Source organism: Schistocerca gregaria, chromosome 1, assembly GCF_023897955.1.
Source record: "Schistocerca gregaria isolate iqSchGreg1 chromosome 1, iqSchGreg1.2, whole genome shotgun sequence".
Lineage (NCBI taxonomy): Eukaryota > Metazoa > Arthropoda > Insecta > Orthoptera > Acrididae > Schistocerca > Schistocerca gregaria.
This window is the reverse complement of record NC_064920.1, coordinates 870,949,750-870,970,433: the sequence shown is the minus strand read 5'-3', so window position 1 is coordinate 870,970,433 and position 20,684 is coordinate 870,949,750. Positions and strand designations below refer to the sequence as shown.

The 20,684-nt window shown below is 44.6% G+C and overlaps 1 protein-coding gene across 1 annotated transcript in view; it reads left to right on the top strand.

Moving 5' to 3' along the window:
• The first annotated feature begins 18,678 nt into the window (after positions 1–18,678).
• The window catches only part of LOC126279474 (pickpocket protein 28-like), a 108,254-nt gene continuing 106,248 nt past the window's right edge, over positions 18,679–20,684 (top strand). Inside the window, exon 1 of the mRNA XM_049979684.1 lies at positions 18,679–18,747. Within this exon, the coding sequence (XP_049835641.1) occupies positions 18,679–18,747 (69 nt within the window). The remainder of the gene's footprint in view (positions 18,748–20,684) is intronic.

Here is a 20,684-nt window from a genome sequence, read left to right as displayed (position 1 = left end):
CTTGCGTGACAGTGTAATACAGTGGTGAAACAAGATCAATTTCCATGTATGCAAATTTGTGCGTTAGAAATGCAAGATAGACTTGTTTGATGGCACTTAATGAGTATTTCAAGAGGCCAAAGGGCCTGCCATCTTGCAATATGACACGATGTGTCATTAAACTTCAGGTTATAGATGCCCTCCCTTTCTCTGATACTTCCTATTGTAGATTCATCCCACTCCCTAAAAGTAAGTAAATTTGTGTCTATTTGTTGTTACTCCCCTCATCATTCATGAAACGGAGGGTGGGTTTGAGGGAGAAATGGTCCCCTCAGAGGAAATAATCACCCCCCCCAAATTAGAAATTAAACAATTGTTTTAGTGTGTCCCCCAGGAACAGATCCACCCCCAGAAATATTAACCAGTCAGAGAAACTTTTTTTAGCTGTTACGTGCGTGCTGTTCAGCCTTATTGTATGTTTACAATGGCTGGCAAATCCTTTTAGTCTGGGCCATAGGATAAGGGATTTAAGCGTAAAAATTGCAAGACGCAGGTGTGCCAAGACCTTACAGCTAAGAGAGCTTACTGCACTGGGAAAGTAGAGTTAACTTTTAAAAAGGCCTTAATATGTCAAGATGTTTCGATTTAAACGTTTTTACATCTCTGACTCTGACCATGGACTCATTCAACTTTTTTGTGCTACAGTAGGAGCATTTTTCATTCCGGTTTCCAAATTTTATTCTACCGTAATTTTGATATTAAACCACCACAGCTTGGTAAGCGATACATATTTTTGTTGACTCGGGTGACGACTGATCCTACATAGCTTTTGTTATTATGTCGTGATAACTTGCTTACGTCGTGATATCGGATAAATATTTCACAAAACAACAGGACGGCCATTAATTACATGTATTTGTCTATCTTCTTACAAAATTTTAACCGACTGGCACAAGTTTGAAACGTATGAGTGCAGCATGTAAAAAATCTCACACAAAACTTGTTTCTTCCACGTAAAATGCAAATGAAGCTAGGTTGTTGTTAGTTCTCAGTTTTATCGTAATAATGCATTTTTTTTATCTATCTGATTAACGTTGAACCAATTCCGTGCATTCAGTTCATGTAAGATCGGATTTTACGAGCTACATTTAGCTTGACTTTAAACCATTGTATCTTGGAAACAAATAAAGAACATCGGATGAAAAAATTTCGTTTTGGCTTTATCCATTTATTACCTTCGTGCAAAGTTTGAATCGATTCGCTCTTCATGAACCTTCCAGAAAAACATGCCTTTATCATGTTTTAGCATGGAAAATCCGGACAGTGCACATATAAATAGGTACCATCAGCTGAGCATTAATGTCAGCCCAATAAAAATCTTCTCCAGAAGGAATTAAATTGATTCGAACAGTTTGCCTGGACACCAGCTGTGGCTCGTCGTTCATAACTTGTTCAGTATAACGTAACGTACATACAGTACGACGGATGTTCGAATGGCTATACAATGGCCGCTGATCCGGAAAAAACGAAAACATGTTTACTCCATGTTCCTAGTTCAAATATGCACCGAAACTAAGCTTCCCTCCCCCCCCCCCCTCCGACCCCCCTCCCGCCTCCAACAAGCCATTCTACAGAAGGCCTTTTGAGACATATCTGCTACAGCGCTTCAGTGCTGTAACGATTATGTAGGTCTACAGGATTAGTTTATTACAAGGCTGTCGTCAGACTTTATTGACTATCATCGCCAAAGAGGTCAAAATATTTGTAAACGACGTTGGAAAACATGTTACTCATCTAGACTGACACAAACACACAGTGAATGTCACCTTCGACACTGTAGTGGTAACGTAGCGAAAAAAGGTAAAAAGTCGTGCAACAAATAAGAAAGGAGTTCACCAGGAAAACCATTAACACTGCAAACGAAACACGGTGCCTATGTTAAAATTTGAAATCAAATTAACAATCTCGATGAAATAAAATTAGCGCTTGGTAAGTGTACTAAAGAACAGCTTGAGGAAGTGTTACGCCGGAAAGTGACACAGAAACAGAGAAAAAGGTGGAGCTGACAATCGAAACAATAAAATACATGGGGTACATAGGCAATCACAAAAAATTAAAATAATTAAAAACAGAAAATTAGAAAATAGAAAGGAATAGACTGTGTGAGAAGCACTATATAACTGTGAGGATTTTAACTGAAGTTTAGAAGAAGGGAAGCTTTGAGCTGTGTCTGGTCATTTAACATTAAATCAGGAGTGTGGGGCAGATGTTTGTCTATTTCCAGGGCCTCTAATAGGCTGAGGTTTAGCCAACAATGGCGTTCACAATCAAATTTGAACATTTCTACTTTTTCCCTAAACCGTGTCTCTAATTGATTATTTATTACTTATCTATCGTATGGCTCAAGGGTATGAAACAGGATCCCTGGAGGAAAGACAATGTAGCTGTCACGAAACGCTTTTTGGTAAAATTATATAGAGGGCATTCTAGAGAGACTGTGTACCAATTCTATCGTCTCCATTCTATATCTCTGTTAGAGTTAGTGAGATTAACATGAGAGAAAATATCACGTGTGTGGCAGTATGCAGTCATTTGTTCCCGCTCAACAGGCTAAAACAATGGGGTATCAAGTCATTACTCGAACACTGATAAGTAAGTAAATGAGACGTAGACCTTACAATAAAATAGTTTAGAGTTACTAGATTGTGTTATTTATTTAATTTCGAGAAATTAAGCACCACGTAGTCTCTCGCTACGTGGTCGCTATTCTGTCTGCTTGCACAACGGATCTGTCGGGGGATGGGATAGGAAGAGGAGGCGGGTAAGGGGTAATGTAATTCAGTAGAAAATCCCGATGTTCAGTGTCTCTTGAGTTTATGGAAAACTGGCTGTAAATAGGCCATATCACCTGCATAACCAAAACTGTAGTGACCGACAACGTTGCTAGGTGAATTTCGTGTTTGCGCATCTCTCCAGATGAGGGTACGTTCAGCATCGTCGAACACGATCGTCTTGGTGGTCCAAGTGTTAAGTGTGGGGACATGTACCTCCAAATCTTTGAACACAGTACACTCTCCGGTCAATGTTATTGTGACACTTTACTCCTTTCCGATGTGCGTCTTTTCAGGTGTGCGCTCGAACCTTACTTAATTTTCATGAATGACAGTATGCGACCGCAGAGAACAGCACAGATGGAAGAGCTCTTGGACCAAGAGAATATTTGGCAAATGGACTAGCCTGTCCGTTCCTCGGGCTTAAGTCTTGTCGAGTACGTGTGGGATGCGTTATTGAGGGGAGGACATGAAGAGTCGGTTTTCCGAACGGATTGGTACGGACTGGTGATACTGTAAAGGATATAGCAGTAGTACAGTGGTTCCAGAGTCATGAGCGGGGCTCTTGATGTGTGCAGCGATGAAGTGCAGAATTGTATTCATGTCAAAAAACATTGTAGAATAGGGACCAACTGAAGAGGCAGTGCAGTTGTTGAGACGCTGACCTCATATCCGGGAGGATCGGGCCATCCTGGTTTAAGTTTTCCGTTGTTTTCGTAACCGAGGTCAGGTAAATGCCGGGATGGGTGCATCATCAAGGCCACAGTCAACCACCTGCTCTATCCTTCGAATCCTGTCTCGGGCATGGATGTGTATGATGTCCATAGGTTAGTTAGGATTAAGTAGTTCCAAGTTCTAGGGGACTCATGACCTCAGATGTTGAGTGTCATAGTGCTCAGTGCCATTTGAACCATTTGTTCTGTGTTTATTTACGAGGGCGTGGTGAAAAACAATACGTCCGACTCCTTTATGTGAAAAGTCTCACAATTTTTGAAATAAGAACCCCCGTGCGAACAGGCCTCGTGATGTCCAGCGACACCGACGGACCGTCGGGTCATTATCAACCAATAGGCGTCAGCGTCCCCCATGAACCATGGACCTTGCCGTTGGTGGGGAGGCTTGCGTGCCTCAGCGATACAGATGGCCGTACCGTGCAACCACAACGGAGGGGTATCTGTTGAGAGGCCAGATAAACGTGTGGTTCCTGAAGAGGGGCAGCAGCCTTTTCAGTAGTTGCAGGGGCAACAGTCTGGATAATTGACTGATCTGGCCTTCCAACATTAACCAAAACGGCCTTGCTGTGCTGGTACTGCGAACGGCTGAAAGCAAGGGGAAAATACATCCGTAATTTTTCCCGAGGACATGCAGCTTTACTGTATGATTAAATGATGATGGCGTCCTCTTGAGTACAATATTCCGGAGGTAAAATAGTCCCCCATTCGGATCTCCGAGGGGGGGGGGGGGACTAATCAGGAGGACGTCGTTATCAGGAGAAAGAAAACTGGCGTTCTACGGATCAGAGCGTGGAATGTCAGATCCCTCAATCTGGCAGGTAGGTTAGAAAATTTAAAAAGGGAAACGGATAGGTTAAAGTTAGATAGAGTGGGAATTAGTGAAGTACGGTTGCAGGAGGAACGAGACTTTTGGTCAGGTGAATACAGGGTTATAAATACAAAGTCAAATAGGGGTAATGCAGGAGTATGTTTAATAATGAATAAAAAATAGGAGTGCGGGTAAGCTACTACAAACAGCATAGTGAACGCAATATTGTGGCCAAGATAGACACAAAGCCCATGCCTACTACAGTAGTACAAGTTTATATGCCAACTTCCTCTGCAGATGATGAAGACATTGATGAAATGCATGATGAGATAAAATAAATTATTCAGGTAGTGAAGGGAGACGAAAATATAATAGTCATGGGTGACTGGAATTCGTCAGCAGGAAAATGGAGAGAAGGAAACATAGTAGGTGATTATGTATTGGGGCTAAGAAATTAAAGAGGAAGCCGTCTGCTAGAAATTTGCACAGAGCATCACTTAATCATAGCTAACACTTGGTTCAAGAATCATAAAAGAAGGTTTTATACCTGGAAGAATCCTGGAGATACTAAAAGGTATCAGATAGATTATATAGACAGAGATTTAGGAATCAGGTTTTAAATTGTAGTACATTTCCAGGGGCAGATGTGGACTCTGACCACAATCTATTGGTTATGACCTGTAGGTTAAAAGTGAAGAAACTGCAAAAAGGTTGGAATCTAAGGACATGGGATCTGGATAAGTTGAAAGAACCAGAGGTTGTACAGAGTTTCAAGGAGAGCATAAGGGAACAATTGACAGGAATGGGGGAAAGAAACACAGTAGAAGAAGAATGGGTAGCTCTGAGGGATGAAGTAGTGAAGGCAGCAGAGGATAAAGTAGGTAAAAAGACGAGAGCTGCTAGAAATCCTTGGCTAACAGAAGAAATACTGAATTTAATTGATAAAAGGAGAAAATATGAAAATGCAGTAAATGATGCAGTCGAAAAGGAATACAAACGCCTCAAAAATGAGATCGACAGGAAGTGCAAAATAGCTAAGCAGGGATGGCTAGAGGACAAATGTAAGGATGTAGAAGCTTATCTCACTAGGGGTAAGATAGATACTGCCTACAGGAAAATTAAAGAGACCTTTGGAGAGAAGAGAACCACGTGTATGAATATCAAGAGCTCAGATGGCAACCGTGTTCTAAGCAAAGAAGGGAAGGCAGAAAGATGGAAGGAGTATATAGAAGGTTTATACAAGGGCGATGTACTTGAGGACAATATTATGGAAATGGAAGAGGATGTAGATGAAGACGAAATGGGAGATAAGATACTGCGTGAAGAGTTTGACAGAGCACTGAATGACCTGAGTCGAAACAAGGCCCCTGGAGTAGACAACATTTCCATAGAACTACTGACGGCCTTGGGAGAACCAGTCATGACAAAACTCTACCATCTGGTGAGCAAGATGTATGAGACAGGCGAAATACCCACAGAGTTCAAGAAGAATATAGTAATTCCAATCCAAAGAAAGCAGGTGTTGAAAGATGTGAAAATTACCGAACTATCAGTCTAATAAGTCACAGCTGCAAAATACTAACGCGAATTCTTTAAAGACGAATGGAAAAACTGGTAGATATGGACCTCGGGGAGGATCAGTTTGGATTCCGTAGAAATGTTGGAACACATGAGGCAATACTGACCTTACGACTTATCTTAGAAGAAAGATTAAGAAAAAGCAAACCTACGTTTCTATGATTTGTAGACTTAGAGAAAGCTTTTGACTATGTTGACTGGAACACTCTCTATGAAATTCTGAAGATGGCAGGAGTAAAATACAGGGAGCGAAGGGTTTTTTACAATTTGTACAGAAATCAGATGGCAGTTATAAGAGCCGAAAGACATGAAAGGGAAGCAGTTGTTGGGAAGGGAGTGAGACAGGGTTGTAGCCTCTCCCCAATGTTATTCAATCTGTATATTGAGCAAGCAGTGAAGGAAACAAATAAAAAATTTGGAGTAGGTATTAAAATTCATGGAGAAGAAGTAAAAACTTTGAGGTTCGCCAATGACATTGTAATTCTGTCAGAGACGGCAAAGGACTTGGGACAGCAGTTGAACGGAATAGACAGTGTCTTGAAAGGAGGATATAAGATGAACATCTACAAAAGCAAAACGAGGATAATGGAATAAAGTCAAATTAAATCGGGTGATGCTGAGGGAATTAGATTAGGAAATGAGACACTTAAAGTAGTAAAGGAGGTTTGCTGTTTAGGAAGTAAAATAACTGTTGACGGTCGAAGTAGAGAGGATATAAAATGTAGACTGGCAATGGCAAGGAAAGCGTTTCTGAAGAAGAGAAATTTGTTAACATCGAATATAGATGTATGTATCAGGAAGTCGTTTCTGAAAGTATTTGTTTGGAATGCAGCCATGTATGGAAGTGAAACATGGACGATAACTAGTTTGGACAAGAAGAGAATAGAAGCTTTCGAAATGTGGTCCTACAGAAGAATGCTGAAGATAAGGTGGATAGATCACATAATTAATGAGGAGGTATTGAATTGGATTGGGGAGAAGAGAAGTTTGTGGCACAACTTGACTAGAAGAAGCGATCGGTTGATAGGACATGTTTTGAGGCATCAAGGGATCAAAAATTTAGCAATGGAGGGCAGCGTGGAGGGTAAAAATCGTAGAGGGAGACCAAGAGACGAATACACAAGCAGATTCAGAAGGATGTAGGTTGCAATATGTACTGGGAGATGAAGAAACTTGCACAGGATAGATTAGCATGGAGAGCTGCATCCAACCAGTCTCAGGACTAAAGACAACAACAACAACAACAACAACAGGTGTCAGAGGGTACGGACATGGAGGGGCGATTTGTCAGCACACTAGTCTGTCAACCGTTGTCAGCTTTCATCACCGGAGCCGCTACTTTTCAGTCAAGTAACTCTTCAGTTGGTCTCACACGGACTGGGTGCACCCTGTCTGCAACAGCACTCGGCAGACCGGTGCGGTCACCCATCCAACTACAAGCCAAGTTCAACAGCGCTTAACGTCGGTGATCTGAGGGGAACCGGTGTTACTATTGCGGCGAGGACGTTGGCTTTTTAAATAAAACAGACGCTATTAATGCTCTACGTCTTTATTCTACAAGCCTACATATTTATTTCTCAACCTAATCACCCCGGCAATGAACACATTTCTCCAAATGAGAGACCAGTTTGTTGATACCATCGCTGTAGAGTGTGTGATTTTGTTGTGGAGCCACAACCTCGCCTCAGGTTGCACCACTTCATCAATATCAAAATTAAGTCCTCGAAGGTGTTTTTTAAGTTTTCTAAACAGATGAAAATCGAATTGTGCTGGTGATGATAGTTGATAGAGATATCAAAGATGCAGTGTTTGTGTGTGGTCTGCCACTGTCACACTGAAGGATAGGGTGCTCCATGTGTGGGCGAACTCTATGAATTTTGAAACTCTATTACAGAACACTGTTCCTCGCGCAACGATGTAGTTACGTTACATAGTGCCTTGTTACACGCTACGAGTCGGAGCCCTCTAATGCAGAACGCTGAAAATATGTAGGCATAATGTGCGCTATCTCACTTTTTCTGTCACCTTTTTCTCTTTCTGCCCAAATGCTTATGCGTGACCGCGCAAATGATCTGTTCGGAACTAAGACTCATTACGACTGCGATAGAGAAAGAGATTATGTCTGACTCGTGATATAAAAACTTTTTCGATAGAATGTGGAACGTTACGTATACTATGGGCTTACTTACCTCGGATTTAGCAATTGCGGATAGTAGGATAACATCGGAACTGTAATTAACGGTATTGTTGTAAGCTGCCATTTTGAAAACGGAATGTAATTTGATTAATTACGATAACATTCCGTTTCATACAAGACGTGTCTTGAAATGTAGCTATGAAGATCATTTATGGAGAGTTGTAATTTCATGACTGGAACTTTTAACTTTGTATTCTGCCTTACGGCAGGTCTTGTCATGGGGGAAGCTTTGTCAGAGAGGTCCTCCGCATGAGCGTCTAGGGAAGTGATTCCAGTGGTGGTTTCCCTTTGCTTTCCACTGGTGATGGTGAAATGAGTACACCACAACACCCAATCCCTGAGCTGAGAAAATTTCCGACCCAGTCGGGAATTCAACCCGGGCCCCTTGGCGTGACAGACGGCCGCGCTGACCACTCAGCTATCGAGGTAGACTCATGACTGGAAAAGTTAGTTTAATTCTTTCGTTATTTTAACTTCTCCCTTTCTCTGTGGTTGGAACATTTTCGGTGTATAGGGAACTTTATACCCTGGGAAATCAGTAGAGCCTGCACCACGGTCGCTTATGCTCTATTTTGAAACATTAATTTCTGAATTTTTATCGAATTTAATGCACAGCTTGGTCACTGATTCCCATGCTGCGACGGGAGTACGTCATAGCACACAAGACGGCTTTCCCACAGCGTACGATTGTTGTGCGTCTGCTTATTTTATGAATTTTCAGAGTCGACCATCGCAGGAATTCTGCAGAGCCACAGTAATTTTATTCCAGGTAGTGACTTCGACATCGAGAGGCCGACGGAGTATGATTATGAACTGTAACTGTCTATCATCTTGTTTTATAGACTTGAGAATTCAAAATATTAAATAAATTTATACCTTGGAGTTTGGGAGATATATGAAACTTCCTGGCAGATTAAAACTATGTCCCCGAACGAGACTCGAACTCGGGACCTTTGCCTTTTGCGGGCAAGTGCTCTACCAACTGAGCTACCGAAGCACGACTCACGTCAGCTACTCACAGCTTTACTTCTGTGAGTACCGGACGTGAGTCGTGCTTCGGTAGTTCAGTTGGTAGAGCTCTTGCCCGCGAAAGGCAAAGGTCACGAGTTCGAGTCTCGGTCGGGCACACAGTTTTAATCTGCCACGAAGTTTCATGTCAGCGCACACTCCGCTGCAGAGTGAAAATCTCATTATGGAAACATCCCCCAGGCTGTGGGTAAGCCATGTCTCCGCAGTATCCTTTCTTTCAGGAGTGCTGGTTCTGCAAGGTTCGCAGAAGAGCTTCTGTAAAGTTTGGAAGGTAGGAGACAGATACTGGCAGAAGTAAAGCTGTGAGTAGCGGCCGTGAGTCGTGCTTCGGTAGCTCAGTTGGTAGAGCACTTGCCCGCGAAAGGCAAAGGTCACGAGTTCGAGTCTCGGTCGGGCACACAGTTTTAATCTGCCACGAAGTTTCATGTCAGCGCACACTCCGCTGCAGAGTGAAAATCTCATTATGGAAACATCCCCCAGGCTGTGGGTAAGCCATGTCTCCGCAGTATCCTTTCTTTCAGGGGTGCTGGTTCTGCAAGGTTCGCAGAAGAGCTTCTGTAAAGTTTGGAAGGTAGGAGACAGATACTGGCAGAAGTAAAGCTGTGAGTAGCGGCCGTGAGTCGTGCTTCGGTAGCTCAGTTGGTAGAGCACTTGCCCGCGAAAGGCAAAGGTTCCGAGTTCGAGTCTCGATCGGGCTCACAGTTTCAATCTTCCAGGAAGTTTCATATCAGCACACACTCCGCTGCAGAGTGAGAATCTCATTCTGAGAGATATATTTTTTTAAAATATTGGGACAGTTTCCATTCAAATAACTAGATATTATTCAGTCACAATAATTTAACTTCAATTGATTCAGGGGCGAAGTTAAAGTAGAATAAAGTTGTAAAATGTTAATAATGTTTATTTTAGTTACAAGGCTTTAGGAGTTTTTGTACAAGAAATTCGGAAGTATTGTTTTTAAGCACCCTCTCGGCACGGTAAGATATTATGGGACCAAACTGCTGAGGTCATCGATCCGTAAGCTTACGCATTACTTAACCTAACTTAAACTGACTTACACTAAAGACAACACGCACACAACCATGCCGGAGGGAGGACTCGAAACTCCGACGGGAGGAGCCGCGCGAACAGTGACAAAACGCCCCAGACCGCACGGCTACCCCGCGCAGAGTATGCAAAGTGTTTCAACAAGAATCATTGTTTCTTGTCCAAATAACAATCTCTTGACGAAAAGTGGCATAAAGCACGACTTCATCATTCTACATCCTTCGACGACGAAACTTCTTCATAACACTTATTAGTGAAAAGTTCGTTGTGGAATACTACATGTCTGCTGCTTCACTTATCGGAAGGTAGAAGGCCATCCCAGTACCCCAAAATTACAAAAGAAAGAAAATCTTGTTTTGATCGTCGTATATGATTTATGAGAAGCAAATGGCAGCGGCAAAGGTAACGCCATATTACGGTTGTATCTGACGTCCGTCGCTTCGTGTTGCGTGACGAGGGTTAATGGGTAATGTGGCTATAATCACGTTTACAGATTTCGCCGATGTTCGTGCCAGCTCTCTGCATTCGATTAACGGCCCCCGTCGTGCCAGTCTACACGCGTTTGCGGGTCGCGGAGCTGTGTCTCCAAGGGAGCTCACTACCTCACCACGCTCTTCCGCAGAATGGTAACTCATGCCCACGAAAAGGCGGGAGCATGGGCTAGAGAAACGGTTGGTACAATTTGCTTCCTTGAACATGAGTGATGCACGCATGCAACAGTGTACTAACTTTGGCTGCATAACGACGCACAGCATAAGCGTTTCATTGGTCTACATAAGTGTAAAGCACACACCAATCGACTTGCCATAATCATAAGTAAAACAGAAAACGTAGCATTTTTGTCAACGTGGTCATTATGTGTGAAAGTATTGTATGAATCCTTATTTCCAGGGAAATATTTTATCATAGCTGCATAAACAATTTAATTCTCAGTAAATGTCGCTCTTATCGTTAAAGTGACTCAATGTTTGCTTTCTGAGAAATGTTCTTCACTTTGCAGTTTTCCTGTTTAGACTTGCAACGGACTAAAACAAATACTGAAACTACCGCCCCTTCCACACAGAAGTGCTTCTTCTCTCCCTCTGTCTCCCAGTAACCTATTGGGAGCTAGTAGAACGCGTCTATAAGTTTTCAGGACGCATTATGAGAATCATATATTGATGAATAATACTCAATCTTGACAATATTAAATGTACGTATAATTGCCTAGTGAGTAGCAGTCTTATATTTACCTATCGTATTCACATGACACCATGTCTTTCTTTAATGCACAGAAATGATCGATGGAAACATCTTGTAAGTTGTGGAGTTTGCAATGGCGTATAAATTGCTAACTCTGAGCTGTTTTAAAAAGTAAATGTTAGTGTCGTGTGACTAGGGCCTCCCGTCGGGTAGACCGCTCGCCGGGTGCCAGTATTTCGATTTGACGCCATTTCGGCGACTTGCGCCTCGATGGGGATGAAATGATGGTGATTAGGACAACACAACACCCAGTCCCTGACCAGAGAAAATTTCCGACACAGCCGGGAATCGAACCCGTGCCCTTAGGATTGACATTCTGTCGCGCTGACCACTTTTTTTTTGTGGAAGAGTGTTGTAACAATAACAAACATAAACTGCTTCTAGCATTTTTTAAAATATATAAGACGATGACTTTTATAAAATAAAATTTTTCTGGGAAACGTAAATAAGTGGACTACTTTTTTTACATAATAGTGAAAAAAATCCTGCTTCTGTCAGTACGAAATAATAACGGTCTACGTTCCTCTTTTAGGCGCGTACCTCGCTAATCCCGTTATACCTCGCGTTGGTGTCGGGTACGTCCTCACGTGTGTTTGTGGATCCTCTCCACTGTCCTGGTCCTTTCTTGTTCTGATACTTATAGACAATAATTACATTCACCTACCCGGGATACCCCAACTGGGTGGGGGATCAAGCAAGCCACTCCCTAAAAAATTTGCGTAATATATTCGATATTTCAGATGTCTCATAAGCTGTGAGTGATGCTCCTGGAGTAAGGCCCAGATGTCGAGCACATTCTTACTGCCGTCTCGGAAAAGATAACGCACAGTCAAACCTCGAATCCAAGTCACTGCGTTTGTCTTTGCTAAGGGATAATATGTCCTATCTGGGAGAAGAAGTGTGCGTGGTTCTATTGTTTGCGGCCCCACCCGAAGGAGGAAGGCGATCATTTCTTTGACCAAACACCATACGTCCGCCGAAGGTCTGCATATCAGGCGATGCTCCTCTGCGTCTATAACATTGCACTGCGGACACAGTGGCTCGTCGGCCATATAAATTGTATGCAACCTGGAACGAGTCACGTATTTCCCATTTACCACCTGATACCACAGTGCGCGCGTTCCCGTATCAAGGTGTGGGTGGTACACTGTACGCCATACCACTAACCACGTTACTGTTGGTTGGCGGCGCTCTACGGCATTATTCGGCCGTCGTCGAGTCAAGATGTGGTATATATCACGTGCCGTTGCCGTCCTGGTAGTCGGTAGTTCCATATGTACATAACTGTGTTCCACAAAAAAAATTCGCATATGGGCAAGCAATGGTGAGATGTGAGCCACCGCTATCGGAGCCGAACGAGAAGGTGGAGCGAGTTCGTCTATCAAGGTGCCCGTCAGACTTGTCTCGTGTCGTGTCCACATCTTTATCATTGTGGTTACATAAATAGCCACTGCTCGGTCGCGTACGTGGACTAGTCCAAGACCTCCACGACTACGAGGAAGGGTGAGGGTTTCGTATCCTACTTTAAAAAGCACACCTGTGCTCACAAAATATCCTAGAGCCGCCAGGATTCGGCGGGTCAACAACACCGGAATAGGAAGAACTTATGCCAGGTGGTGGATGCGAGAGGCTAGATAAGTGTTGGAAAAGGTGACCCGTTGTATCATATCCAGTGCCCTTAACCTGTGACTTCGGACACTCGCACGAATTGTTTGCAGAAGATGTCTGTAACTCAGTGCCGCCGTGCGTCGAACGTCTGTAGTGAAGATAATTCCTAGGCATTTCATCTTGTTGATCGGCTGTAATGGTACTACACTTCCTGTCGGGAGTCCTCTCCCGATGTTCATCGCTCCCGACTTTGCCATCTTCAGGCGACTTCCCGAAGCCATACAATACAAATTAATCCAATGCAAGGCCGCTCTTGCCTCGTCGCCTGACCGTGCTAAAAAAAACTAGGTCATCTGCGTATGTTCGGCATATAAACTTGTTGTGCCTTATCGTCATTCCTTGGAGTCGATTCCGGAGCCCGCAGAGCAGCGGCTCGACAACGATGGCATACAATATCGTTGACAGCGGGCACCCTTGTCTGACCGATCGTGAGATGGTGATGGGCCCCACCAAGCTTATTACCCGTTGAAAGCGTGCTGCAAGTATCCTGGCGTAGATCTTGTAGTCGCAATTAACAAAGGTCAGTGGCCGGTAGCCCTGTATCCCTGTGCCGCCAGATGGTTTGTGGATGGGGATGATCATTCCTTCCACGAAGGAGGGCGGAAGAGGCACGTTGGGCGACATCAATTCGCAGTACATGGCAGACCATCGTGGAGTCATGAGATCTTTAAATGTACGATAGAACTCTAACGGAAACCTGTCGGGCCCCGGCGATTTGTGCGACGCTCCCGTATCAATTGCTTCCTTTACGTCGTCAACTGTGATTTCACCTGTTAACTCCAGGTTGGCTGACTCGTCGAGACACACGGAGAGCGTTCGTCGGACCTCATGAAAGGCTGCCTGATAATGTTCCGCTTCTTCATAGAGATGACAGTAGTGTTCCACAAAAGCGTTGGCAATATCTTTTTGCGTTGTCATGCGGCGACCATATGGAAATACGACCGTCTGTATTAAGGTTCTGTGGCTACGTTGGTTTTCTCTGATAACGTGATACATCGATGGTGATTCTCCACGGACCCGTGCAAAGGCCCTTGCACGGATTGCGACACCCTCCAGACGGCGGCGCGTTATGGAAATTATTTGGGCCTGTGCTCGTTTTATACTGGCACGACGCTCCTGTGATGGTGCTTGTACAGAAAGTTCGCGGAGTATCGTGAAATAAAATTCCGTCGCGTGTCGCCTCCACATCATCTGCTCTCTTCCGTATGCAATTAACGCTCGGCGCAATGCAGGCTTAACGCATTCCAGCCACCACTGCAACGTCGTCGGATATGTCGGGAGGCGTCGTTCACACACGTGCCAAGTGTCTTCGACTAAGCGTCTGCACTCAGGTTCCCTGAGGTGTGCTGTATTCAGTTTCCAAACACTGCGACTCCTCCACACTTGTGAGGGAGACCGTGCATATATATGCCATGTGATCTGAAAAGGTGACAGGCCACAATTCCGCATCGAGGATCGCAGGTTCGAGACGACGTGTTACATAAATGCGATCGAGTTGCAGAGTGACTCGTGACGTAGGTGTATCCACGTCTGTCGCCATGTATCTTCTCCCATGTATCAATGAGATTCATGTCCTGTATAAGTTGCCGCAGCTCCGGGCATGAAGTAAAACGTGGGTGTTGATCTTTTGGTGCGAGCACGCAGATGAAGTCGCCTCCAAATAAGACATGTTCATACCGACCTAAGATTAGTGTTGCAATCTCCTCTGCGTAAAATTGGGATCGGTCGCGCCGTCTGTCGGACCCCGACGGTGCGTAAATGTTAACGACCCGTACTCCCAGCACGGTGAGCGCCAGTCCTCGCGCTGACGGCAGGTACACCATGTCCTCGGCTACTACACCCCTACGTAGAAGTATCGCTGTGCCGCTGCCGCCGTCGGTAGTAGGTATAAAGTATTTATCGTACTCATAGAGGTCGGGGAAGCTCTCAACACATACTCCCTGCAGCAGAACGATGTTGACGTCTGACGCATGCAACATGTCTCGTAATAATTGCAATTTGACTGTCGTTCTGATCCTATTAATATTAATAGAGGCTGTTGGATATGCCTGCCGCTGTTCCTCAGCGCGTAAAGCGCACATGAACGCTAATGTTAATTTGTATGCCGCTTCCCGGTGACATGCTGTCTGTGCGTCAGTCTGCATCTTCTGCACGGTTAACATCCAGTGGACGCAGCACTTGCCATTGGTTAACATCCGGTAGACGCAGCACTTGCCATTGCGGGTGCGTCGTCGGTGTGTGGGTCAGTATCGGATTCGTCGGCCCAGTTCCTGTGCTGGAGGTCCAGCTCCCGTCGTGTCTCTCCGGCCGGGCTGACCGAAAGCGGTGGCGTTGCTACGATGGGTGAAGGGACTCCTTCCGTGGGCTTTCCGTCCGGTGTGTCTGTATTCAACGCTTGTCTAGCATGATTCGCGTCGTAGTGCTGTGTGGGAGGTAGAACCTCCCGTTGCGCATCCGGATGCACTGTATCTACTTTACACCCAAGCCCATCTGACGTGGACTGCAGTAAGCAGGTATCCGACGGCGCTAGCCGTCGTTTCTTGTGGCGCTTAGGCGATCGTTGTTTGCGCGCGTGCGCCTCCGTATCCGAGTGCGGAAGTGACTCCCGGTGCTCAGGGACGAAAGAAGCTGTCGGCACAACAGCAGGATCAATTTCCATATCTCCTACCGATCCTTTCCGCCCGGTTAAGGACGTCGTCGGCGCCGGAGCGGCAGAGATGTGCGTCGTTTCGTCACTGGAGGCGGTCTCTGCTGCAGTCGGTTGCCGTAAACTGTCAGGATTCTGTAGCTGGTCATTCTTCGGGATAGGATCTGTTCGAAATGTGTCCGCATACGTTAGTGGCAGCGGCGTCAACGTGGATGGAGGCACGGGTTCGCCGTTTGGAACTTGCACTATCCTCCGCTGCATACATTCGGAACGTACGTGACCCTCTTTCCCGCAGCCTAAACATGTTTTGGGTTGTCCATCGTAGATGACTAAAGCTCTGCATCCGCCGATGAACAAGTACGATGGTACATGTTATGTCAGTTCTATTCTGATTTGACGGACCCCACTGAGAACGGGATAAGTCGTGAAGTTGGACCATTTTTCTTCAACGTGGCTAAGCACTCTTCCATATGGGCGTAAGGTGTCAACGACCAAGTCAGACGGAACCTCGAAGGGAAGCTCGAAAATACGTATGTTTCGTAAGTCCAGTCCTGCGCGATCAATAGTTACTTCTCCAACATGTCCATCAGAGTGACGAAATTTGAGTCCATGTTTAGTATCTCGGATGATTCTGTCACATACTGCATCGTTAATCAGCTTGACGTAAACGACACTGCTCACTATGGAGAGGTGGATTTCGATAAGTTCGTTTTATTCAAGTTTAACTTCGTCTCGTAGAAACCTTTCTATTTCGTAGGCTTTCGGTCTCGCATATTCATTCGAGAAACTAATCTAGAGAGTCGACTTTCGGTATGAATGTGCCATTCTACATCGAGTCGTCTAAACGCACGAGTACGCCGAAGAGATAAACAAATGCGCGAGCGCCAACTGCTCCGGAAGGGACGTAAACAGACGTCCGTGCCGTAGCACCACCGAAGGCAGACTGGGCCACACAGCTACCGGGGGCGGACGTTTGAGAAAGTGTTCCTCTGGGGTATACCACGGCTTATTTGGTTCCGTGTCACATCGGTTCCTACTGCAGGGTACAGCACATTACCCGATACTTGCTGGCAGACAAGCTCCGACAAGTTATTCTCAAAGAGATAAGTAGGGGGCAGTTAAACATCTCGACTATGTTCCCTTCTTTAGGGATGGTGCTTGAGCTCGGATTGGATAATGAAATGGAGAAGGAAGGCCGTCTCACATGAATCAAGGAAACCACGAAAAATTTGTCATTGAGTCAGAATGAGGATTTGAACCTTATCCCTCTGGGATACCAGTATAATCTGTCAACTTTTGCGCCAACACGCTTGACATCAAGAATGAGTTGGATGTACCTCATGGAGACCCTAATGTAACAAAATGGTTCAAATGGCTCTGAGCACTACGGGATTTAAAATCTGAGGTCATCAGTCCCCTAGAACTTAGAACTACTTCAACCTAACTAACCTAAGGACATCACAAACATCCATTCCCGAGGCAGGATTCGAACCTGCGACCGTAGCAGTCCCGCGGTTCCAGACTGGAGAGCCTAGAACCGCTAGGCCACAGCGGCCGGCCCTAATGTAACAATAATAATAATAAAATAAAATATTTTTTTATTTAACCTGGTGGTTTATTTAACAAAGGATGTTCCGTTCAAGATATTTTGTACGTGTGTAGTAGAGCTAAATAAAAAAAAACACTGGTGAAAGTTTTCTACAGAGTGATTTTCACGGCGCTGAAATCGGCGCTCCTCGTTCCTATTCTTCTCGAGTGGAGACTGAAATGGCCTGGTACTCCTGTTTTCTTCCTGTTTCATATGTCGCCATAACTGCAGGAACTTTCAAATATACAACTGTGTAATTTTCATTGTGATAGAACCCGCGGCTGACTGATTTTCTTAAAATGAATTTCTGATGCCTTCAGCTGACATTTTCCTTATTTGACGCCCTACTGAAAATTTCGTCAGTCTGAGTAGCGTTATATCAGATTGTCTGATATCTGAAAGTTTTCTTTTCTTTTCACCTGTTGCATGGATCAATTGTATAAAAGGATTGTCAGACATTGTCCTCATACTGATTTTATCTGTATTAGTCAGGATTTGCGAATTCTTCCTCAGTAATACAAACTATAGTTTTGTACGAATAAGTCGAAATTTACAACCAAGTTAACGTGATGTAAAAACAGTGAGTGAAAATTGGAGAACCGAATATTCGCAGTTCGATCTACAGTCGGTAGTAGGATGTTTTCTGTCAATCAGTGCTCTGTGGAAATTATTTTTATATGTCAAAAGTGCCATGTTACACCTTGTTCAGATGCTATATTAAATTTTGGGTCCGCCTGATTTAGCCAGTTCGCGTGCTAGAGGCAGATAATGGCATTTCTCTTCTAAAATGACCATCCGTAATAAAGGACAGGGGTGCTCAATATATTTTCGGGTTGATCAAGGCTTTGCTTATTGTAGGTAAAGAAGGGGAATGACAAATCACGCACAAAGCTTTTAAAATTTCTAGGTTGTACACAGCTGTCACTGGCATGTAAGTCTCCGGATGAACTACTTAGTATTTCAATACAGTCCATCAGTCTGCATCCTACACCATTCTTCTGCCTTTCCGACAACTTTGCTTGACCTTAACGTAAAAGGTTTCTTGTGTCTCCAATTTTACAAAGATGATTAATATTTTCTTCAGATAAAGTACATAATTTAAGCAAGTTCCTTTTACGCAGTTACTGCTTGTTCTCTAGTTTTTAGTCTAAAAAAAACCAGACACAGTCTACTCCCGTTGTTCTGCAATCGGTCAAAATTTGATACTGCCACTCGCCAAATTAGTTCGCTGTATTAATGTCATTTAAGCTAAAACAAGAACTTTTCCCTTGTGCCTGCTGATATAACATTTATTTGACAGGATTTACTGCGGAGCAATCGCCTGTCATCCATGCATCCTGAAAAATTTATGACGCAGCCGCAGCCTTACAAGAAACAGCCAGTAACTACTAACAAAAAGGTAATACTATAGTCTCACTATAAGGCGAGTTGATTACTCAGTAGAAAAAGCTTCTAAAATGTTTGTATTGTTCGTACCAGTTTTTTTTTTTACTTTATTGAGATTTTATTCCCCCCTCCCCCTCTACCCCGAAGGGGGCGGGCTGGCAGCAGCTTAGTACGCCGCTCTTCAGCCTACAGAATTTTTTTAAGAAATGACGATAATAAATAACAAAAGCAGGTGATAAAATCGGTGACTTAAATGGTAAAATGGCGGAAAATTTTGGAACTTAAAACATAGAACAGAGGTTGGCAATGCTAATAAAATACACAGGTAGCAAACAGGTAAAATGATAGACAGACAATTAAAAAACTCTGCGACAGCCTGGTTTCTCTTCGCAAGAGATATAAAAATCACACCCAGCGACAGCGGGATTTCTGTTCACAACACTTTGGAAAAGACGCACAACACTGAACGCTCACTTAAAACACTGCACTAAAAAGTTGGCACAAAGATGACACACTACAGCAGAGGACAGATGGGGGAAACCTAGACAGATGATGGGAAAGAGAAAGGGGAAGGAGAGGAAAAACGAAGAGGTGGGAGGGGGGAAGGAGCCCAAGGAGGACGAGGACTCATAAGAGGCTGGGCAGACGCGAGAGGGAGTGGGGAAAGGCAGAGGAGGGAAATGCAAAAGGACTTAAGGGGGGGGGGGAGAGAAGGTACATAGAGAAGAAATAGGATGGAGGGAGGGATATGGGGCGCAGAAAAAGGACTGGGGAAGCGAGGGGGAGGTGAGGATCAGAGTGGATAGGAGGGATAAGTGGAAGAAGAGAGGGCATCATCTGGGAGGGGGATTTGATGGAAACCATCATGAGAAAGGAGATGAAGGGTGTAGATATGGAGGTTCGGGAGGGAACAACAGTGAAGGTGCAGAAGAGGGCGGGGGCTGGAGAGGAGCAACGAGGGGATGAGGGGATCAATGCGGCGGGAGCTGTACAGTATGCGGATATGTTCGAGGAATAGGAGCAGATGGGGGAGAGCAATCAGGTCTTGGAGGATCCGCATGGAAGGCGAGGTGGAATGCATAGCGCTTGAGGATCTGGAGGGACTTACAGAATCTGGGGGGGGGGGGGGGGGTGGATATCCAGGCGGGACTGGCATAACAGAGGATGGTAGGGATTAAGGATTTGAAGGTGTGGAGGACGGTAGAGAGGTTCAAACCCCATGTCTGGCCAGAGAGGAGTTTGAGGGGCCAGAGGTGGTTGTGGGCTTTGGATTGTATAGAGCAGAGATGAGGGATACAGGTGAGATGACGGTCAATGATGAGTCCAAGGTAGGTGAGGGTGGGGGAGTTCATACCTATGCATTTAATCGATTACCTAAGGCACTATTTTGCGAGAAAACTTGAGTTCATGGTTTAAGAAATTTTGAGTACAATTTCTGACCAACTTTCCTGACTTGTCTAGCAAAAACTGTGCTGGTTCCTTACTTTTTTGGGATTAACTAACAAGATTTAATAGGCAGGTAATCTACACTGCAGGAAAAAATTAGTACACCTGAAAAGATGACGTCGATTTTTATCCTATGACAGGGTATGCGACCTGGAGGATAGTAGATGTACTAATAATGGTTTCAACGTCGTCTGCCAGCAGATAGCGTGACAGAATTGCTACCAGAGCTCCATCTGTCTACCTAGAGAATGCTCACAGCCAGAAGGCTCAATGTGGTGTAAACGTGTGATGCAAGCAGGCAACTAAGCCACGGAGAGACACTCGTTCCTCCCACAGAAAACTGAACGAGCTTGCAAGGGATGAAATTGTGACCCTCTGAATGGTGGAATGCTCCTTTCAGTGAAATGTCACACAAGTTGCACGCTCTGCGCCAGTTGTGCAATGATGCTCTTATCAGTGGTCACGTGAACATTCTCACACCGTTAGACGAGGTTCTGGGCCTCG